The sequence below is a fragment of the Elgaria multicarinata genome, chromosome 1 (assembly GCF_023053635.1).
Source record: "Elgaria multicarinata webbii isolate HBS135686 ecotype San Diego chromosome 1, rElgMul1.1.pri, whole genome shotgun sequence".
NCBI lineage: Eukaryota > Metazoa > Chordata > Lepidosauria > Squamata > Anguidae > Elgaria > Elgaria multicarinata.
The window spans coordinates 27,686,400-27,711,038 of NC_086171.1; the positions used below are offsets into that span (position 1 = coordinate 27,686,400).

A 24,639-nucleotide genomic window follows, 5' to 3' on the forward strand; every position below is an offset into this window, starting at 1 on the left:
CCGCGATCGAAATCGCTAAGGAAAATCTAACTACTAAAAAAAATTTTTTTTTTTTTTTTTAGATAGAAGAAAAGATGTTAAGAAGTGAGAAATAAGCAAAAAGAGGAAAGATTTGAAGTAAAAAAGGATTTTAAAGAGAAAACGCTAAGAGGTTTGGTTCTATGGTCTAAGCACAATGGCGGACGACGAAGAACAGAGGTAAGGGCGGGAACCCCATGGACGTGCGCGGTAGCGTGGGGGAGGGGTTCCCCCCAAAAACGTTCCACTCAGCTATAGAAGGTTCCGGTCTGGTCTCTGCGCAGGCGCAAAGCCCATATGTGTGATGCATAGAGACCACGAAGAAGAACTGGAGAGGGGAGAATGGATGGAGCGGCTGGAATCCTGAATACCAGCAGAATTCCACATTGCAACATTTCATTGCAGGTGCCACTGGTAATAATTGTAAATTTAAAATGACCTATTATCATAAAACAAACTGCTAACTCTGGAATCAAGAGGCAGAAATGACTTAATTGACAGAGCCAAATGTCACTTACCTGTGAGATACGAAGCTGACAGGCTGCCAACTCTTTTTCATTTTCTTCCATTTTCTTATTGCTTTCTGTTTGCGTACTTTCTAACTGCTTGCATCGTTTTACCATAGTTTTCACTTCGGATTTCATTTTACTGATGTAAAGTCTTGCAACTGTGAACTCCTCATCTATCATGCCAGTTCCTTCTGGTTGCTGAAAAGGAAGAACTACCATTAATTGCAAACATTTGAAATGTTAGCAAATGATCTGCAACACGTTCACAGTTTAAAGTATTTCCATCCTATCAACGTGCCTGCCAGATGACTTGATTGTATAATGCCCTACTTTATATTATGATTGTAACAAAATGATGACCCCTCTCCCCTAAATTTGCCATCCAATTTGCATGTGACAGATACGGGGGCTGGCACTCTGATATATATATTTTTTTAAGTTTCAGGGGAGATTCATTACCAATGGTGGAAAATGGCAGCTACTCTTTATACTTTAAAATTATATTTTAAACTCTTGAATAGCTGAAATAATTGACAGTGTATAATGAATATGTTTTATGGCAGTATGTTGAATATTTTTGTTGAAATAAATAAAGCATTAAAACCTGAAGAAATATATATATAAATATATATATATTAATTAAACTCTTATAGGAAGTCACAGGCTGTCATTTTCTCAAGAAGGACCCTCTGAATGATGCTATAGAAGCAGCAAGCAACATTTTTAAATTTTTCCTTTTTAAAGGATGTGCTACTGTTCACCGCCAATGGTAAGTAAGCATCCCCAACCTTTCCAAAATTATCCCCGAAATATTTCCTGTAAATTAATCAAGCAAGTTATTTCAGCATGGAAGAACTTTGCGGAAGAGAATCCAGTGAGCGCTTCACCTTATATTTCTGTAATAAAATTGTAAGTATCATATACCCAATACAGGTAAACAAACCAATATATTCACTTACACAACAGGGTGTATTGGTTTAAAGGAGCAGGTTAATTTAAATTATTATTATTATTATTATTATTATTATTATTATTATTTATTTATTTATTTATATAGCACCATCAATGTACATGGTGCTGTGCATTGATTTAAGTCATCCATTAAAACCTTTTCATATTTTTTCTGAACAATGAGGCAAGTCTGACACTAAACCGTTATAATTCACAATTAGAAAGTATTGTTTAGTTTCATTTTTACAAGGAAGCTTTGCATCTCTTTGTCTCACTGTATATATTTTCCATGCTTTCCTTATTTACTTATAGAGGAAATGTCTTTTAACATTTTTCCGTAAAGGGACTTTATGAACAACACACGACAGTTTGAAGTCAACAGCGCAATCCTATAGATGTCTGTGCATAAATAAGTTCTACTGAGTTCAGTGGGGCTTACTCCCAGACATCTGGTTATAGGGGAGGAGCCTAAGCATGGGAACTTAGGGAGATGCACATTGGACAATTCTGTCTTTTTTCCTTCCATTGTTGCTCCTTTCTGCTTCACTCTGACTTGGCCCAGCCTTGCCCTCACAAGAACTAAGTAGGAAACAAAAATGAAATACTCATAACAGATAGGTTGAGGCAAAATTTGATAGTTACTGGGCGGACTAGAGCAGTTTAGTTTCATCAAGTAAAAATGAAATGCCTGCCTAAGTTTGGGAAGAGTGTAAAATACTCACATTTGAAAATGGTTACATTGGTTCTTCATTTGGATAGAAAGGCCTCCTTTAACTCTATGACCCAATTGTTTTAATCCAAAACTAACCTATAGTTTCTGGGTTTGGATGACATGGAGCAACCTCCAATCAGTGGTTGCTTATGCAGAATGGTGGTGGCAACTGCTCAGCATGCGCTGTGGCAAATCATGGTTTAATCAACCCACCATTTGCTGACATTACATATGAATGGGCCATAAAATTGGGGGCGTTGATTCAGTTTAGAGATTAACTGTATCCAGGTATACTTTTAGATTTAATATTAAATTATTAATGTTAATATATGAGAGATTTAGCATATATGGAATATAAACGGCTAAACCCATTTTTCTGATTTAAAAATAATTTTATCCACTGTGCGATATTGTCTTTCTTAACGCCACTGCTTGCTTGACCCAGATCCACCACCACATAAGCACAGAACAATTCTATCCAGCCAGTGTCTTTGCAGATTGGACTCAGTCAGAGAAACAGAAACCAAAAGTTCAGAATTCTCAAGAACCAGGAGCTGGTAGTCTGGACAGAGCCAGTTTCATGAGATGAAACATTATAATGAATATCAAATGAATTACCTACCAATGTGTGATACTTGTGTAAGTGGGCACAATGTGTAAGTGTGACAGAGCCATTAATTTATTTTTATGAGACTAATGGGACAACCCTATGCATGTTTAGACAGAAAGAAGTCTAAACTCCCAGCATGCCCCAGCCAGCCATGGGATTGCATAGGATTGCACCTGAAGTGTAGGTTTACCGTGTTCATGATGAGGCTTAATTATAACAGCTATTTTTAAGTAAGAGAAATTCAGTATTTATGATAGCTAGGAACTGGAAGATCCAAGGGGAATATTCTATTGAGGAATGGTATAAAGTAGTATGGGACATAGCCATTAATGATAAACTGACATGCAATATTAAGTGGAGAAAAGGCGTAACTAAAATAAATGAGTTCGAAGGAATCTGGAAACAGTTCCTAGTGTTCGTGTTTACTAAGGGAAGTGGGAAACCACCAGCAGAAGAAATGATTAGATTTTGGACTCAAGAATGATCCCGAGGTGGGGGGTGCACTTTTATGTTAAGAATGAAGATGTTGTAGTGTGATAAGGCATATGTAATAGTTTTTGATATTTGTACTCAACAATTATTCAATATGTATGCAGCAGATATTTGATGTATTTTTTTTTCTTATTGTGTTTGTTTCAGTTATATTTTGGAAATGTTTATCTATGTTTATATAGTGTTGAAAATGAATAAAAATTATTATAAAAAAAAAAAAGAAATTCAGTATTTATTTATGATTGTTTTTCAACTATCAAAAGATCAGATTTAAATAAAATTATCTACCTCTTACATATGTATGGAATCTCTGACCATTTCTAATGCCAGGATATGGGGAGGAAAGAAGATAGGGGAAGCAAGACCTCATGTGAATTTGCTATTTTAATGATTCATGATGTAGTTCTGCTAAAACTTACCTTTACATCATTATTTCCCACTGCAATTCCTATTTCTGCAAGATCTTTTAATAGAGATGCCATCATTTCCGTTGCCCGTTTTTTCTGGTGATTGGTCATTTCTTTAAGTTTCTGAAGTTCTGCATCTATACTAGCTAAGATAACCTGGAACAAGAGTAAGATGTGTCAAATAAAAAACATATAGCGCAAAAATTATGAATGTATACAGCTACCCAATCAATATTTTCACAGCAACCAGGCTCAACCAAGGTGTCTAACAGAATCCCAAGAACAACAAGTGTTATTCAAGCTGCTATCCGTTATTTGCTGAAGTATGCATGTGCTTAACCCAAAGGTGTTAGGGTTTGTTTTTACAAATACATGCTTTCCACAATGTAGCCTAGAGAAGCAGCAGCAGCAGCAGCAATATAGTTGGTAAGATAAGCAAGAAGCAACAAATGACTAATAAGTTAATTTAAGATTGGGAGGCAGAGTGAAAAGACAACCAAAACCAAAAACTGCAGAAACCTCCCAAAGGATGTTAAATTAATGCAAATCAGCAAGAAGTTCGGGGCATCTCTTGGCATTTAAGAGCCAATAGTTGGTAAATACTGGGCTATAGAGTAGCATTCTATACTGCCCAACTACTACTGCAATGAGAAATCGTTGTTTCAGAAACATCCAGAAATGAATGGCAAAACTAATTGCCGCAACAGGACAAGTCAATGGAACTCCCAGAAGGAGTTCCGGAAACAAGTGTGGTGTTGGTTTCTAGGGATATTTTTTGAACGGCCAGTTCCTGTTGCATGAGCGAATTTGCAGAGGAACAGCAGAAGTACAGGACATTGCTCCTAGTGTTTGCCTTCTGCTATAACAAACTGCTACATAAATAAAGTCTCTCACTTCAGAGTAAATTACATCTTATAATTTTAAAGAAGATTCTCCATATACAAAAAAGAAGTGATTACTAGATCTGTTAACTACTTACAGCCTTATTCAGGGACTTTCAAACACTGATTGTCAACCCAGCATGCACAATCTGCTGCTAAGAGTGTGAGCTCCAATGAACTAGAGCAAAATATATAGATTTCTGCTTGAGAAATTTATCATGGCTAACAATTTATTCAGAAGGCTGTGTGTGTGTGTTTATATAAATATAAGAGATTCCATACTCAACATAAAACTATCTTGATCTTACATAGAAAATAAATAAATAGGTACACACACAACTATTTAAAAATGGCTAGGAATTTAACGTTTTAAGAATGGCAGGTTCTGTTAAGCATTATATGCTCTGGATGCAGAATCCTAAACTCCCATCCATTCTTTCCAAGCAGAAGCTATAGAGTGTAGCATCGCTGGGCTTCTTGATGCGCCAACGAAAATCAGACAAGACAGAACAAGTCCATGGCGCAACACATAATTATATGGAACCCTCTGGGAAGTTGTGTATGGAGACCTCTGGGATCCATAGATATCACAAAATAGAATGATTCAAACTTTGAAATGCAGTTGAGCAGTTACACAAACTTGGTCAAACATGCATTCATGAATACACGGTAAGAGAGGAATATAGTTTATTATCCAAGCCTGAAGTTAATACTTTTCAGGAAACCACAGATAGACAACATTCTAAATCCTGTATCATGTAATTAGTAATACTTCAACTTGCTCTAACAAATTTGCTTATTTGAAAGCCTGGATGGCAAATGCAGACTTCCAATTTAAATCAAGATCTTCTAGCTTGGCTATAATTACAATGCTACTAGTAGAAAGGAATTTAGGAGCAACTCTCTAACAGTGCAAGACAATAAAATTCATTCAACACAGTACAGTTTTGCAGTGACCTATGTTTAGTTATGCTAGCTAGTAAACTACAAATATCCATAAAAATTTTAAATATTGTCCAAAATTTGTATTAACCAACTGAGAAACCTTTTCGCTATTTCTACATGGGGCAATTTAAAATCTTACAAAATACATTTTCCATATTCTGTACCCTGATTCCCTCCTGGAAGCACAACACTATATTAAACAGAAAACAAGACAACAGGCTGGATCCAGATTTAATCTGAATCAACTACAGTGGTTGAAGCAGAATTCCCTGTACTCTCCTTCTCATGGCAGCCTCTCCAGCCCCCTGAAAATATTACACAGAGAGCCAGTTCACTTGATCAAATAAAGCCACTGTGGATTATTTAAGCCTCAATGGGCTATTGAGTGTGGGGGGGACCATTTTGAAATTTAAGCCCAGCTATAGGTTGTTGTGACATTCAAGCCCAGGCAACAGGGCTTGTGTGAGGTAAAATATGGCCTGTTCTAGGCTTCTAACCCACTCCCCACAACTCCTTGGATACTCAAAAAACGTCCAGCACACACCGCAACTCATCATGGCTTAAAGAAGACACAGTGAGCCACTGTGATCCTACAAAAAGGGTCAATGAGTCAGGAGACTCTGCTGAATGGGGGGATCCGTGGTTTGGGGGGATCCCAAAAATTGGGCTGAAGGAGAAATATTCACAATAATATTTTGGAAATGGATTGTTGTATTAACTTTCAACGGTCTGTGACGCATGAGCAATCTTTTTAGGCTGCCTATCTAGCAGTTTCGAGAACTGATTAACTGCATTATTCTTACAGATTCTGTGAATTTCAAACATTAACAAAGCACAAAACAGAAAAATAAGAATTAAGTATGGTGCCAACTGTAACTTCAATTCCGAGTTAATTGCCAGCACAGCAACACTGCTGCCTCAAATGGCACACACCATGTTTAAGGTACTTCCCATTAAAGGATGAGAATACACTGGTAATAAATTGGCTCAAACCCAAAGAATTTCAACTCCTAAAATGTACAAGGAGTTTGAGCACAACCAAAATATAAGAATGACAAACAATATATTTTTGTGGCTATGCTTTTCTAGTTTTTCAAAAAAAAAAAATATTGAAGATTAACACTGATTAACATTTGTTCAATCATACAACAACAAAAGAGTTATGTTACAGAAACTTATCAACTCCTTCTCCTGGCTTCTTACCGATTTCTGATTCAGTTCATCACTAAGCAGCTCAAATTCCTTTGCCTTGTCTTCCACTTCCTGTGACTTTTGATCATAGTTGACAGCAAGCTCCTCAAGGGCTTGGAGCACTTCTTTTACCTCCTCTTTAGAGGCATCATTTTCAGCTTGAAGACGATTCAGTTCAGCTTGCATATTGTCTTGGTCCCGCCTGGTAGATGCTAGGAGCTACACACAGAAGTTACATCAATTGTGTGTTTTAACACACAATTTCCTAAACTGCAAATGTCACTTTGTTCATTTCAGAAACCTTAATGCAATTAACTGCTACTGATTATCCTTTTTCGTTTGTTTCTTTAGCAGCTAACCATTTCCCCAAAATTTTATGTTTGGTCATATCTATATATAGAAAAGCCCAGACTGCTCCTCCAAGCCAATTATAGTTTTTGCCCTCTGGCGCCATCTAAGGACGTTTCTCGGAACTGCGGCCTTCTAGGGAAGTTCGAAGAAAGATAACTGCCAGGAGGTTCCAGCCTAGCAGAGGGGCCAAAACCTACTAACCTCCTCACCAGACTGCTCCTCTACACTTGTCGTACGACGGGCTTATTTGCTAGTCCTATAATAAATACTCATTCTATGCCAACAGTCTGTAGTGAAATTGGCCACTATTTTAAAACCTGGGAAGCTCTGGGATTTCTAGAGATCTGCTATCAGTGGTGTTTCTGAAGCCACTACACAGAAAAGCTAATAGGAACCCTTTTAAAATTAGTGGCCTAATTTGAATATGGAACATCCTTCTGAAATGTTTACAAGCTACAAAGTACTAATAGTGTGAGTTACATTTCCCATTCTTCAGTAACCAGCAGCCATATTCTTAACAACACTAACCTATGCAAATATTTTCATTTAATGCCATTACTGCGCATTGTGATCATTTGCTCTCTACAGTCACCAAAAGATGAAATGGCAAAGCTCACCTCTTCCTGATCCAACATCTGTGTTTTTAGCTTTTCTACCAGTTGACTCTGCTGATTGATTTCTTCATCCTGAATTTAAAAAGAAAGATGTCCTTTCTCTGGAGTTCATAAAAAATATCACAGTTCATTAAAAGTGTTGACCCTGCCTCAAATTTAGAGAAAACAGTTTAAATCTAAAAAAAACCACCCCCACCCTGCAACTAGTTCTGTATCCCTCATGTCAAGTAACAACCCTATTTTGAAAATGAAGGCACTTCACAAAGCAGTTTACAATATTGCAAGGAGGTGCTCTTTAGATCCTATTGAACTTCCAGATTGAATGCTCAAGCCAATGATATGCTGTTCTGAAGCACTCCATTTTTCTAATATGGACTTAGTGTAGATAGAGTGTGGCAAGAATCTATAATATAAAAGCACCCTTTTTCAGTTAGCACCTCCTTGAAGAAAGCTCAGTTATAAAATGTAAATATTATTTTATTTATTTAAAATATTATCAATTTAAAAAGTCTCCCAGAACACCTTTCAGTCAAATCAGGGGGGGGGGGGGGGAGGGAGAGAGGAGACAGTCCCGACCTGCAAGTTTACTTTCTAAAAAGACACGACACACAAGGAAAAGGAGATGGGGAAGAAAGAAGAAAAAAATAAGGTGATTGTCAGCAGGGCTGGCATATAGGCAATATGATGCTACAAAGTTGTACAAAGTTATTGGAAGTTAGGTAAACTAATAGAGTGAACTGATATGCAATATGCTATACAGTTTTATACAGCATAGTTAAAAACTATATTGTTGAATTATGTTCCAGATATTTTGAACAAAAGCTTGATTATGCACTTATTAACAGCAGCCAGAATTGTCTTGGCTAAACACAGGGTGGATTCAACAATTCCATCTATTAGTGTGTGGTTATTTAAGGCTTTAGAAATTGCATGTACATGTACAGATAAATTAATGGCCATGGTATGTAATAGGCGTGATTTGAAAAGCAAATGTTTTTCTTTAAATAGCATAGAGATCACTGGAAAATTGAAGAATGGAACTGTATACTGATAAAGCCATATCTAAGAATGTAATAGAAAGTAGAGTAAAACGTGAAGGGCAAGGAAGTTTTCCACAAAAATGCTTTAAGCCACAGTATCTTAGACATTGGCCAACGTAATAGCGGGATCAATACAGTCTTAGTCCCATTGATTTCAATAGGTCTACTCTAAATATGACTATGAACAAGGCCTGACCAATGGGTTGTCAGGGAAGTGCACCCGCCTTTTCCACTTTAGCACATAACCCACGATCGGCTCCTTCGTAGGTTGTGCAGCATAACAAGTGAACATGGATTGCTGTTTAGATGCAAAACAACTGTTATTATTATTATTATTATTATTATTATTATTTATTTATTTATTTATTTATATAGCACCATCAATGTACATGGTGCTGTACAGATTACACAGTAAATAGCAAGACCCTGCCGCATAGGCTTACAATCTAATAAAGTTGTAGTAAACAATAACTGAGCAGTTAACCCAGGGTTTGTTGTTTTGAAGCTCATGGGTTGTCATTATGTGTGAACTGCTCCTAGGTCTAGACCCACCCCATTGTTTTATTAACACTGGATTCTCATGATTAGTACTCAATATTCATGCTAGAACCCAGTTAATTTCAAAACTGCTGCTGCCAAAATATCTTCTCCTTCTACTTAATTCTCAGTGGACTGATGTACTATTCTTCTTTGTCCGGAGCAGTTTATAGTGCAATCCTATATATGTCTACCCAAAGTAAGTTCCACTGAACTCAATGCGCTTACTTCTGAGGTATCCCTTGGAATTCCCTACCAGAGATAAATGGCTGGCTTCTTCCATGGCTTCCTTCTTCAAAACAGAAGAGGTGTTTAAAAACACAGAAGAGGTGTTTATTTCATTTGGCCTTTAATTGCAAAGATTTCAATGTACTTGCTGCTGTTTCTTATTTGAACTGCATTATATTTTATTGCATTTTATTTTAACTGATTTATTTTAAGAGTTTAAATTTATGGCGTCTTTTGCAGCATTTTATTGTTTTATATTTTAAGCCACCTAGGAAAGACTATAGTCTTGAAAGGTAGCTAAGAAATATTATATTAGCATCACCAGACTGCAGCCTAAAACATTTTCACTCTGAGCAAATATGGTACCAGATCATTTAAAGTACACTAAAATTGAGGCAAGCTTCAAACATACCTTGAACACATTTCTTTACTCAGGCTTTCCCTGACTTGTAATCAACTATGCTGTTTACTGCTCTTGTTTTAATGTTTTTAATGTATTTATTAATTTATATTGTTTTTACATTAGGTTTTATATTCTATTGTCTGTGTTTTTTATGTAAGCTGTTTGGATATCCTAGGATGTCAAGCAGTATAGAACATAAGCATACCTTATCATCTAGCTGTTTGTACAACTTAGCTACTTCTTCCTCACACTTCCTCCTTTCAGCATCAGTAAAATTGCCAATCACTCCAATAGTAGCAGTTGGTGTATCATTAGTAATAGTAATATCCTTATCCACAGTAAATGCTTCCAAATTGGCTTTTTCCTTGTCAAACTGTTCATCAACAGGTACAGTCTCTCCTTTAAAACAAAAAATCCCAATTATATCACAATTTGCTGGAAATGGCTTTACAAATTGACTCAATATTAGGCCAGCTTCGTTAGCATGAGAATTTCACTGAAAGATGATTATAGCCACACACGTAATAGCATCTACTAGACTGAACATTGCAGCTCTAATATAATGCAGGTTTGGGTTTTTTTATAGTGTAGTATTAGAACTGAAAGCTACATGGTTTGAATCACATACAAATTATACTTGAAGTACATCCATTGAAAATAATGGGACAAGTTAAGTAAGCAATTTCAATCTACTCCAAGTAGAACTTAATATAGATCCATATCTGTATCTGTTAAGATGTTTTCAAATCGAGATGCAGAACTTTTTATTTCAGTGCTACTCTGGAAAATCCCAGCAGAATTCATTTGAGTAAGACCATTTAAACAGACTGGAAGAATACTTTAAACTCCTAGGTTCAGGCATCATGTTAAGACACCTATACAGAGAGGGGTCTGGGATTTTTCGGACTTGGAACTTTAGATTAATTTGCAATTTATTCTACACACTTGACCAAAAGTAAATGTGGCATTGAAGATCAGTGACATAACTCACCATTACGCCACCTATTGAGCTCATTTTCAAGCCACTGAATAGTGTTTCGCAGAGTCTTGTTTCTCTCTTTTTCTCTTTCATATTTTTTCTTCCATTGTTCTGCAGTTAGTTCTACATTAACACACACTGTATTCTTGATAGTCTTGGCTCTAGAAAGGCAGATTAAAAGTTATTATTTAAAATATTTCTTTACTCCTGTCAGGGCAGAAGCCCTCCCAAGGCAGCATACAATAGTAAAACACTTACTAAAAACAGATACTGCCTTAAAGAGCAATAAAAACACAGTAATAATAATAATAATAATAATAATAATAATAATAATAATAATAAATTTATTTCTTACCCGCCTCTCCCTTTGGATCGAGGCGGGGAACAACATTAGAACAGGAATCAATACATCTTAAAACACAGTAAACACAGCAATGAGGAAACAGCAGTGACAGCAAATATATAAAGGGAGAGACAAAGAGAATAGTATGTTTTCAGGGCCTTCTTAAAATCGTGCAATAATGGAGTCTAGTGGACCCCCAATGACAACTTATTCCAGAGATGTGGGGTCACTGTGGAAGAAGCCCTGTCTCATGGGGTTGCCTACCAAACTGCTCTCACAGGTCAGCAAATGAGGAGAGCGTCTCTTGCTGATCTTAAAGTGTGGGCAGACTGGTATGGGTAAAGGTAGTCCTCCTTCAAGTAATTTAGTCACAAACTGTTTAAGGCTTTAAAGCTCAATCAAATCAAACTGCCCCCAACATTCAGCCGGCCGGCCACATTCTGCACCAGCTGAAGTTTCTGAATCATCTTCAAAGGCAGCCTCACATACTGAGCATTACAGTAGTCCATCCTGGACATCATTACTATATGGACAACTGAGGCAAGTTCTATCCTCTCCAGATAGGCTAGTACGTTTGGGAGCAATCATATCGATACCTCATTCCAAGCAGTGACCGGGACTATGGCAGGACCGCCAACTAACCCTGCAGGAAAATTCCCAAGAGACCACAGAAACCCATCCGGATTCATCAGTTTCCAGGGGCAGGCCATCAAACATGGTCCCCCATCCCAGTTAGCCATTCTAACTGGATTTAGGTGACTTGTCAGTTCACAAAGCAATTCAGTTTTGATCTGTACCAAGGATTTCAACTTTGATCTACAATTTCCTCAGTCATTAAAGCAAACCTCCAGCCAATTTTTCTTTTCTTGCCACCTCCATGCAGCTTCAGAGAGTGCTGCTATACTTTCTTTCCTTAGAACGTCATATCATAGTGACTCTGCATGCCAATAATGCATCAGTCTCAAACAATACATCCCAGAAGGTACATCATCCCTCCATTTGTACAGCTCAATGACTGATGCATTGAAAAGAAAAGGAACTTAACCAGCAATCAAATATTGACAAGCTTTTAAGAAACATTGTTAGAGAAATGGTCATTAGACAAGGATGTTTGCTTTTATGAGTATGCACGTGACAACCACCTATTAGAAGAGTGTGGGAAATCCAAGATACATTGGTTTCCATGGGAGCACATTGACATCTCCCTGGTTTGTATACTACAGCCATATTCTTTAAGCTTGTCACTCACCTTTGACCAAATAACAATGTAGATTTTGTTTCAGATTCATTGTAAGATGATGGAGAGCAGCAAATGACAATTGTGGTTCTACAATTGCCACCTAGTGAATCTTGTAAGATTCTGGTCATTTTACTATCACGATATGGAACATATGTCTGCAAGAAAATAGATTGCCTAAGTTAGTTTACAAAACTAATTATATGGATATAACTGAGCTTTTAGTAAGTATTTTTAATGTTAAACTATGGGCAGTGGAAGGTATTTAATATGTTCTCAACCTGAGATACATGAACATCTAGTTTAGAATAGTATTTTCCAGGAAGATGTTCTACATAGACCCAGTTTTCACCTGACAGTGGCTTGTTTAAATTGGCAGTGCATGCAGGCTGCCAATAGCCTAATTACCAACCCAGGCACTACCTGTCATGTCGTCCAAACCCAGTCAGAATGGCTTGTTGGAGGGGGAAACAACTGTAATTAAATAAATTGCATCAAATGCTTTCAAAATAAGTGATAGACTTACACTGTTTTCAGCTAAAGCAGAAATGACATTTCCCAGAGCTGACAAAGACTTGTTGATATTCTTAGCTTCATCCAGGACAGCACCTTCTGCTCCCGTTTTACTAACCTAAAATAAACAGTTTTAAGAAAGCTTAAAAAAATCAATTTTTATTTTATGAACTCTGGCCTGGATCTAAATTGTCATGCATAATGTGCAGTGATCTTTCTATCCCTTTCCACTGAAACACCTTAGCCCCCACCCCAGAAGTTGTTCCTGAAGGTCAAATGGAGTAGCGTGTCTGCAGAGATTACATGCAGCCGTATAAGTGGCCCAACCAGGTAATATGCTATGCTACAATTTCAAGACTAGGGAATCAATCAAATAGTCCATAACGTAAGATAATTTAATTTATATATTATTTCTGCAACATGGAATAGCAATTAAGAAAAATGTCTTATACTAACCCGGTTCGTACAATCCAAACAAGCTTAACATAACGCAAGCCACATGGAACAGATCCTTGGAATTTTATGTCCATTAAGGACAAACCAAAATCATACTGCTTTCATGAAATACTTCCTTGTTTTAGGAGAAACTCTTAAAGCTGCTTGAATCATACTGCTTAAGAATTTTCTAGGCTTCCACAAGTTGACATGGATCTCACATATCTGGCCAGCTTACACTAAGCCAAAGGTAGGCAACCTTGCGCCCTCCAGATGTGGACTAAACTCCCATCAGCCCCAGCCAGCATAGCCAATGGTCAGTGATAATGAAAGTTGTAGTCCAAAAAATCTGTACAACACCACACTGCCTACCCGTTGTATATAAATATTACACTTCATAGGTAGCCACACCACCACTAGTCAAAACACAAACACAAAACACAAAGGGAAGACACACACACCCAAACCCAAACTTACCTTTATCTTTTTCTGGGTAGCTAGGCATGCTTCAAAATGAAGAACTGGGCTGCAATCATGTGCCATTTCTAAGAATGCCTCTAGAAATAAATATGGCACCGGAGGCTGGTGCTTTGCTTTGCTGCATGCCAGCTTCCCAGTTAAAGAAATATTTTAAAAATCAACAACAAAACACCTGAGGATCAGGGCACCTGGTGCAAGCCAAGGGAGGTGTCCACAAGCATCAAGTTGGGGACCCCAGATGTATACAATATATCCACCTTCCACTGGTGTACTCCAGAAATAGGGAGTAGGAAACTATGACTCCTAAGATCCAATATTGAAATTATGAATAAGGTTTAGTTCAATTACACCCTCTACTCAATCAGCTTTAAAAATATAAAATCATTACCTTTTCGCTACCTGCCAAATCTACGAGGTAAAGCTTTCCACTCAATTTTTGCTCTGTTTGAGTGTTTTCTTGCTTTACATTAATAAGAAAGATGCTATGACTTCGAGAGCTATGTTCATTCATGTCTGAAAGAGAAAATTTTTGGACTTGTATCAATAAACATTGTGGCAACAAATCTCACTGTTGTTTCAGTATGCCTTTTAGATTTTCCTTCATCTATAGTATCCATAACTTCATCTGGGCTACATAATGAATCTACAGAAAAATTACATATGTTCTTGCGATTTAGTCAAACGGAGAGGCATAGGCCTGACCAATTCATTAAAGTTACTCAAGACTCATAAAAGCAATTCCTCTGCTAACTAGAGACCATGGACCTTCAAGTAGTGATGATAGAAGAGATATTCTATTAAGAAAACTAAGCTAGTGACAACTTCTTGCACAGAGATGGCCAACTAGCTGGCTGCCGGCACCACCAGCATTTTCTATAAGCCCCTCACATCTCCCTCTAGGTACCATGTTTAATTTGCAAGGTGCAGGGACCCTCCAAGTGGAAAGTAAGAGGAAATTCTCTACCAGGTTCCTCAATCTAGGGACTTCAGACTCTTCCCTATACACTATGGAGGCTGGGTTGTGACTATATGCACCTCTATCCCCACATCGCGAGCTGAAGAATTTGCTCATTCCCCAAATGGGGAAAACGTCGCTATTTCAATACAACATTGAAAACTTAGTTATTTATATTGTTTGTACAGAACAGAAATTGGTAATTTGTCAGGATGGTAACATACATTCCTTTATTTTTAAAAAAACTTGCAAAATTAACCACTTACTTGTAACTGCTACATGTCTATTAGATTTTCCTTCATCTATAGTATCCATAACTTCATCTGGACTACATACAAAACGTTCAGTGCAGCCCTTTGAAAATACAAATATAATGTAATTAACCATTAGAACAAGGAATCTAAAGAAGGCTGAGAAACTTGCTCAATCCTTATACACACCTTCACATAAGGAACTCTGTTTTTGTCCTCATGAACAGAAAGATTGGTCTTTGAGACTGAAAGAGAAAAGGCATTAAACTAGTTATCCTCTTATCAGACAGCTACCGCCTGGATAATTATCCTCTTGTCAGAGAGCTACCACTTTGCTATTTCAGCATTCTGTTCTAACCATGTTAAGTTAAAATGTCTCTGGAAAGTTCACAAAGAGTGTGACATGATGGTTATCCCCTCAAGATATAATTCTTCATAACCTGGAGGTTTTAGTTATCTATCCTAACTAAAAGCTGTTGATAGAACTATGCTTCATGAATTTGAATTTGTCTAGTCCTGTTTTAAAACTAGCTTAGTGGACATCACCTTAACATGTGGCAATAATTCCATGAGGTAATTATGAGTCACTTTATTACTATATTACTACTTATGATTTTTATCACTAATTAACTTACTGCCAATCAATTGGATTTGATGACAAGTTCTAACCTTATTCAAGGTAACATTTCCCATTGCCTCTCCTCAGCTTTCAGTTTTATATATACTTTTATCTTTTCACTTGGTTTCCCCTTTTGCTAAACCTTGGATGTGTTGGCCTTTCCTTGTAGGAAAAATGCTCCACTGCAATGAGTTTTAGATTCTGTACTCCACCCCCCAAACACAATATTCTTATTGGCATGAAATGACAAGATGACCCAGTTCGCACAACACACAGAAGTCACCATAGGTTAACTCTATGAACCACACCATTTTCAATATGCAATCCCAATCAGGGAGATCGGAGTATTGCCATATTGTGTGAACCTTGCCACTGTGGGTTATTTGAGGGTCAAAAGACCCTTGCATAACCCTACTAAAAAGCATCAGAGGTTGCATATACAAAATAGTGCCCAACACGCATTGTGGTTGATCAGGGTTTAAACAAGCCACAGTGAGCCAAGGGTCTTGTGTGAAGAAGGCCGAAGTGTTGATACAATGCAAAATGTGCTTGCACCAAAGATTTACAAGGTAGCATTATGGTATTTGCTAACTGCACTTGATCCCCCTTTCTTATCATTCCAACATTGAATTTGCCTTTCACTCCATTACATTGAGCTGACATTTTCAGTGAGCTTTCCATTACAACACCCCTTTCATGATTAGTCACACCAAATATAGACCCACTGGCACATATGAGAAGTTAAGATGTTTTTGCACAGATGTGTGCAAATGCAATGTCAAAACAATCCATCAGACTCTGACAGAATGAATATGCAGGGTATTTAATGTATATCATCTATACTTACAACTCCAGCAGCTGCATTCACTGAGCAATGTCTAATAGTCCTTTCTAAAATGGTGAACTATTGTCTACCTTTTAAACCAGACATAAAATCACAAGCATAACTCTGGCCCACCTTACAGGGTTGCTGTGAGGATTTCTGCCAATACATATGAAGCTCCGAGTATTTATAAAATAATATTAAACTTCCAAGAATGTCTTGCGAAGGAGTTGCATCAGTAAGTTGTATGGGTCCTTCATTGAGTATTTACATGAAATTAGTTCCTCTGACATGTTCTGTTCTTAACCTTTCTTCAGTTTCCTTTCATGTTTAAATCTGCCCTCAAACCTACTTTTCTGTATACTTTCCCATTACATCATTTTCTCTTCTTCATTTGTCCTTCACTCTTGAATTCTTGAATTAACATTATCAGCAAAACATGTGCTCATGCATACTTTATTTATTTATTGCATTTATATCCGCCTTTTTTCCTCTAAGGAGCCCATAATCATCATCCTCTCCATTTTATCCTCACAACAACCCTGTGAGGTAGGTTGGACTGAGAGTCACCCAATGAGGTTTCGTTGCTGAATGGGGACTAGAACCCAGATCTCCCGACTCCCAGTCCAACACTCTAACCACTGTGCCACACTGGCTCTCATCTATTCTGTTTTACCTGCATATCCAACTGATTCTCCCCTACCCCACTTACTAACATTAAGGTTACAAGAGGGATACAAAATCATCAAGTTGTATTATACATTATTGACTACACAAGCAGCTAATATTCCCTTCTTTAAAAAAAAGAAAAAAGTACCCACCATCCAAAAGGTCCCTTATTTTATCCAGGTAAATTTCAAAATACGACACCTGAAAGAATATAAAATGTTGAGAAAAGTCAGTAAACCCAGTACAGATATGCCAAGTCAACAGCAACAGATATTTTGTATCTATCATTGTGATGGCAATATGATCCATCTACAAGTCTAATTTTATTGTAAGGCACTCTGAGAACCATTATGGTTTGAAAGCTGAGGACAAATACAGTAAAATTTAAAAACTGTAAACTTAAACTATTTAGAGAGGTTAAAAGCAAACTGGGAAGGAAATAAAAAAATAGATTTGGGAGAATAAGAACTGAGCTATCAACTTTAAAGGATAGTTACATTCTGAGTTCAGAACAAAGTATAGTTACGTTTCTAGTGCCTTACAGCTGGCAGAGTTATGTCAAACATGGATATCCATGCAGCAAAAAAGGACACACAATGAACCCTTGAGTAATATTCACATCATAAAATACATGTCTAGTCATGCGTCTATATACAGATCTCTAGAACAGCTTCGCTGTGGCACTTAGAACTTTGAAGCGTTCATATACATACATACATGAATCCTACAAAAGTCTGCAGGAATGAGTACCAATATTACTGAAACATCTGTGGTAATCATCTCTTGTAATGCCACAATTAACCACTGATTATTTGTAACTCATCTATTGATAACAAGGCTATCTGCCTCGATAATATACTCTGAAGGCTCTTCTAAAAGTCTACAAAGTTTAATTTAAGAGCTAGGCTTTGAAAAAAAAGAACTTAGGAAGCACTGACATGTAATCTCCTACACAACACAGGATTTGGTTCTGCTATTCATTCTGATTAGACAAATTCTTTTATATGGGATAGTTCATAACACTTTAGGATAAACTTTTTCAGTAATTAAATAAACTTTCATTTGTGAGAGAATCATGCTTCCCATCTACACAGTCATGGGACTTCTATATCAAATGGGAGTTATTCATCCCGAGTACTTTCAATCCTGATGAACTGTCTTTAAAAAAGAAAAAATACCTTAATATGAAACTCCAAATTTTCATCCATGGAATAAATATAATTAAAAATATCTTGGACTATCCTGGGAATGATACCCATTCCATCTGGATCATGTAGTTTCCCCTTGATTTAAAAAAAGAAAAAAAACTGTGATTCAGGCAAAGACTGCGTATCCCAGACATTTTAGGACATTAATGAGAAACATATTACAGCTAATTTATAGCCATAACTCATGTGTATGTTCCAGACAAATCTAATAAACTGTTCTACCGGTTAAAAACACCTTTTTAATTCTCCGATTGAAATTAATGGGATATGCTACCCTGTCCTATGGATGTTGAGTAAGATCCAAGAGTTAAGTTATGCTTATAACCAAGAGAACATAGGATAATACCCTGCAAGAATTTAATTTTGGGTAGACTGTACCATCTATTAGAAAGTAATGACTTAACAGTCCAATGTGTAAAGATAACTTTAGCATATTGAACACCTTCATGTATATGCGTTGACCAGAAGAGTGCCTAAATCATTCTCCACCCACAACAGTGCTGAAAGTCCAAATAGATTTCTCAAAAGCCAAAACATTAAAGATTATTTCTAAAACAAAAATGGTTAACCATGAACAATGAAACGACACAAAGGAAATAGTTCTAAGTAACAACAGAAAAGTACATTGGCCATGAGTAGAGCTCTGTACAGGATAACTCCACTCCTCCGTTGTTTTCTATAGTAGTTTTAAATACTTTTAAATAAATAGTTCAGGCCCACAACCCCAAGGTCAAGGGGGCCTGTGGAGTAGGAGTCAGTATGGAAAACTACTGCAGTTTGCAAGGGAAATTGACAGCACATAAGAACACATACAAACACTTTCTTGTGTATTAGGTTCCTTTGGATCTCATGCAATATACTATGCATCATATAACAGAACTGAACTGACCAAGTTCACTACAGCACAGGTCATGAATATGCAATGAGCTCTCGGAAGCTATCAACTTTATTAACATTTACAAAGGAAGAAAGGAGTAATGTTAATCCCTAGCCATAATGAGAAAAGATTTTTAATTCAAAGCTGACATTTCCATTCCACACCTTGTTAACTTGCCTCCATTTTGTTCCTACACCTATAAGCTTTATTCCCTGAAAGCAGAAATAGGTTTCTGATGTGTATAGAGAAGCATGTTCCAAGTAAGCATCCTACCTCCATAGTGTGGGTCTTCCCAGATGATGTTTGTCCATAAGCAAATATCGTACCATTGTATCCCTCAAGCACATCTAGGGTGAAAAAATGTACACTAGTTATATATTCCACAACTGCCTCATATGAAGCACCCTACCTTGAAACGGATGTTGTTTTCTAGAAAGATGTTGACATCCTTTTGAAAAAAGAATTTAGTATACTTACTGCATGCTATAAAGGAACTCTGTATCTAGTGCTTGAGGACAACTTTGGAAGGAAGCGAGGAAAGAAGGGCATAGGATTGGACGTGGACTGTTCCCCTACCCACAACTCTAGACAAGGTTGTACACAAGTTAAAAGGTTTGAATTTATGCCTGCTATACACTTCCTGGCAAAACAATTTCTGCAAATGTGGAGTCTAATCTATAAAAGGTATTGTCCATATATTTGTTGCCAATATCCAAGTTACATTAGCAGATCATCAAAGCATGGCTGGCTAGCCCTACAACTTGGGCTTAGGCAAGCACATACTTTCAAACAACACAGGAATAGAAAACCCATTTCCCACAACATGTTCACAAGAGTCTCAGAACAATCATTAAAATCACAGAATAGACTGAAAAAATTGAGTCTGAAATGTCAGAGTTTTAAGAAACAGTCATGTATCAACTATACTAATAGCTTCCTGCCCTCATTACAATTAGTATCTCAAAAACATAGATGGAAGGACAAAATGGATGAAGCATTATGCCCACAAAGCTCCATTTGTGACTCATGCCTTTTATTGCTATATATAATAAGGAATCTCCTCTTACCTTTGACAATCTTTTTTGCACAATCATTATATACTTGCTCCTGTGATGTCAGCGACTGGAACACACGGTCAAATGCATAAGGCTTCGACTGAAAAAAGATATTAAAGGTGACTATAAAAACCAAAGTTATAAATTAGACCAGAATTATATTGTACATTGAAAAATGAGAGTTTCAGTGTACAATATACTTTCTTTCAAACTGTAGATTTTATGTTATTATTGAAACCAATTTCCTTTCAAGGCTGAAGACCAATATGCCACTCATGACTTATCACATCGAAGAGCATGACATCCAAGATGGTTTTTGCCCAATGCTCAACCAAAGGATCTTGTTTTCCTAGAGTATAGAATATACAATATCCAGTTCCTTTGAATAGTATCAGACCACAGCAAGGCTTTCTTGAACTCTGGTCACTAGACCTGCTTCACTTTGAACAACTCACACTCAGGCATGCTCAAGGCAAGCTAAAACTAAACAATATTGGTCATTATAATTTTAGAAGATGAGCAGTCTTATCTGACATACCATAAAACCTAGAGGTAGAAGTCATAGAAGCAGCAGGTAAAAATCACAACTGGAGTGAAATAACAGCTTTACTTTGTAATTCCTTGAAAACCCTCTTGTTGAAACATTGAAATTGGTACTTCTATTAAAAGGCTGAAAACGTATCCCATGCTAAACATTTTGTACTGTCTGAGAACTACTTGAAAATTAATTCAAGAACAGATTCTTTAACTGAAGTAGGAACCCTTTTTAAGAAGGAAAGCAGTATGCTGACAAGGGTATCATTTCAACATAAACAGACTTAAGGGCACAATCCAGCCAAGTTAATGGTTGGTTCACACGTAATGGCAATGCAGAGTATGGGTTGAGCATGGGTTGTTGATTAATAGCGAATTATTGTTGCATCATGGGTTGTCATTATGTGCGAACTCTGCGGTATGGTTTAACTATGGGTTGTTAACCACAAACAACCAAAGAAGAGAACCATAATTTGTTGTTGGGCTGTGGACTCTGGGTTGTTCATGGTTAACAACCCGCAGTTAAACCGTAGGGTAGGGTCCGCACATGGGGGAAGGGACTGAACTAAAACGGGTTAAAAAAGAACATGTCCCACATTCTTAAAATTGTCACAGGAGAGGTATACTTCAACAGACTGTATTATTCCAATTTAAGCAAACGACAAAGGCAATAGATTGTAAGCCTATGCGGCAGGGTCTTGCTATTTACTGTGTAATCTGTACAACACCATGTACATTGATGGTGCTATATAAATAAATAAATAATAATAATAATAATAATAATAGCTATAAACTGCTGCTTTGGTTCAAAGTGTTTTCCGGTTAAGATAAACTTTACTACGAATTATTATCACAAAGGGTCTACAGTGAAGTCAGATAAACCCTTTCAACCCAAAGTTATGCTACTTACATAACAATAAGCTAGATATTTAACTATTTTGTATTACCTATAATATCCACTGATACAATAGCTAATTGCAGCAGATAGCGTTAATCCTGAAGACAATGAATGTAGCATGTTACAGATCTTGAAATTTGTAACGCCATCTTTTCTTTAAGATCAAGTTTGTCTTCATATACATTGTTAGTAAAGGTAGCTGTATTAGTCTGTTTTTGATCTTTACAAGTTTCCAAATGACCACGTTTTCAGTTTCTTTTGTTTGAAGTAGAAACTTCAGAAGTAATGAAGCAAGATTTGGAGATGTGCAAATGAAAGCTAGGTCTCAATACTGAAGAGAAAGAGCATCATTCTGTTATATGCTGGGTAAGTACTAGAAGCCCTAAACAACTGGTAATTCTCTTTCTATTAACCTTTCCCTAAGCCTTGTATCTCACAGTCTAATGCAAAGTTTGCTATAAATAATCATTAGGTAACTATACTACACCCAATCACAGACAATATGTATTTCAATTTCACAACATATTCAAACTATTCTTTTAAACTGGTTAAATAAATTGAAATGTATTGTGCAAATTATCTACAACAGCCGTTAATTGTGATAATTAAACCTCAGTGAAGTTTCTAGCTTAGAACAAAACATCAGCTTTATCTTGGTTTAACCTGGAAGCATCCTGAAAAAGTATGAGAACAGCTTGCTCAGCAACAGGAGCCACAAATCTAGAAGCAACCCAAAAAAACTCTCTTTGAGTATGCACTTAATATGAGAGTTTGCACCTACCAATCTCAGCTTTTCACAATGGTTGCTATTTCTCTACGGGCATATACAAAATGTTGCTAGCATGCTTGGATTAGCAGCAATCAACATGGTAATTGGCACAGCTAGTATCTAGCTTGCTGACTGTGGGCTGGTCACCTGCAAACATTCACAATTGCTGAAGAAAACTAACAACTGGAAGCATACTTGCAGACTCATTATCTAACTACTGTATAAAGTGTCACCATCACACCATATGTGGTTGGCTCCCAAATCCAACCACATACACAAGTTAAGCTTTTGAATCTGGTTTGCTCCACCTTCTACAGGAACTATAAACCTTATCAATGCCAAATATGGCTATTGGGGGGGGGTCTACATATCTGGTCACCAGATGACCAGAAACAGCCAGAAGGTTCGAACATATAAGACCGACTCTGGCCCACTTGCACTGGCTGTCTGTACATTTCCAAGCCTGATTCAAGGAGCTGGTTTTAACCTATAAAGCCTTACAAAGTGTGGGACCACAATACCTGATGTAACGCCTCTTCCCGTTCACTACGCTCAACATCTAAGCTCCCCCTCCGGGTGCCTACTACAATGAAGCTTAGAGGACAACAACAGGGGAGAGGGCATTTTCTGTGGTGCCCCTCCCCCAATTATGGAACAATCTCCCCGATGAGGCCAGCCTGGCGCCAACAGTTATCTTCTCGGTGCCAGGTCAAGACTTTTCTTTTCTCCCAAGCATTTATCAGCATATGTTGAGTTTAACTGACTCCAGAACTAGCTTTGGTCTGGCTGAGTGTTCTAAAATGGTTTTAAATGTTAGCTGCTTTTATGATTTTAAATTTTATATATTGTTTTTTAATGTTCAGTCTTTTAATCTTTGTAAACCATCCAGAGAGCTTCAGCTATGGGCCGGTATATAAATGTAATAAATGAAATAAATATTTATGACCCTGTTTAATCAGCATGAGGGGCCCTTCTCTCCCTGAAGCTCTTCATGTATTGCATTGAACACACAGGAAGAATCAGTCTCACCACCAGGCCTTGGAAACATTCAGAAGTCGCATGAATCACTGATTCTGCCATCAAACATAGAGGAGAGGCACTAAAATACTGGATTTGTACCAAGGTAATCCAAAATCTGTGGACTTCTAGCAGCTATGTAAACAAGAACATCTTTGCACCAAACTTTAGACAAGTCTAAAGGTAAGTTAACAGAAAGATATATGTGGGGTCTTTTATTTATTTATTTGCATTGAAATATTAGGAGTTGAAAATAACTCCTTTCACAATGAGTATTCATTCATGAACAAATGACCTCTCACATGGTGGCAAGTTCTGAGTTTTTTGTGTACGCTTATTTGATTCTATTTTATCACAGTTAACGGCTATTGTAGATAATTTGCACAACTGAATTTTCTTAAAAGATGGGTATGTTCCTTATAGTAAGCTGTATTATTTTAATGTATGATTCAACATACAGTTGCACATAAACACAATACAAGGAGGAAAAAAAACATGTTTTCCTACCCCAATGTAAACACACTGAAAAGCCCCAGATCCCTGCTTCCAACCATACAAAGCTATACATCCAGACTGTATTAACACACTAAGCTGCAATCCTATACCCACTTCTACTGAATTCAATAGAACTTGCTTCTGAATATAGATAGTATTGCACTATATGCTTCAAAATATATCAAAGAGATTCCCCACCATCATCTGTACCAATTCACAATCTGTCCTTACAAGGCATTTCAAATGAGCTTGATCAGTACTGTCCAGGAATGAACAGACCGTTTAAATCACCTTACTCTCACTAATCACACAGGTGATCTGAAAACAAAATATGGCCAAAAGTTTGTAAATAAAGTGCCATAGAATAATTTATAAGAACAAGTGAGGCTGAAACATGTGACCAAAAGCCCTATTTAAATTCAGGTTCTTGGAATTTGCTCAAAACCTACTTAAAATGTACTTTGAATTCATATTGTCTAGTAAGTATTCACAAGGAAGGTGCCACCAAGAACGAACAGTTACCCTGAATATTATCCAAACTAAGCTCCAATGGGTTTCTACTATACTCCATGTTTTATGTCCCAAAATCTTCC

General features: G+C 37.0%; 1 protein-coding gene across 2 annotated transcripts in view; it reads right to left on the reverse strand.

Annotated features, from left to right (window-relative positions):
- KIF5B (kinesin family member 5B) overlaps positions 1-24,639 on the reverse strand; it is a 46,327-nt gene that overhangs the window by 15,149 nt on the left and 6,539 nt on the right. For both annotated transcript variants that reach the window (XM_063125279.1, XM_063125288.1), the window contains exons 2-16: positions 20,346-20,433; positions 19,552-19,625; positions 18,372-18,476; positions 17,346-17,394; positions 15,272-15,327; positions 15,098-15,185; positions 14,265-14,389; positions 12,975-13,079; positions 12,461-12,606; positions 10,881-11,029; positions 10,095-10,288; positions 7,685-7,753; positions 6,729-6,935; positions 3,712-3,855; positions 537-725 (exon numbers count right to left, since the gene is read on the reverse strand). In XM_063125279.1, coding sequence (XP_062981349.1) covers positions 537-725; positions 3,712-3,855; positions 6,729-6,935; positions 7,685-7,753; positions 10,095-10,288; positions 10,881-11,029; positions 12,461-12,606; positions 12,975-13,079; positions 14,265-14,389; positions 15,098-15,185; positions 15,272-15,327; positions 17,346-17,394; positions 18,372-18,476; positions 19,552-19,625; positions 20,346-20,433 — 1,788 coding nt within the window. The remainder of the gene's footprint in view (positions 1-536; positions 726-3,711; positions 3,856-6,728; positions 6,936-7,684; positions 7,754-10,094; positions 10,289-10,880; positions 11,030-12,460; positions 12,607-12,974; positions 13,080-14,264; positions 14,390-15,097; positions 15,186-15,271; positions 15,328-17,345; positions 17,395-18,371; positions 18,477-19,551; positions 19,626-20,345; positions 20,434-24,639) is intronic.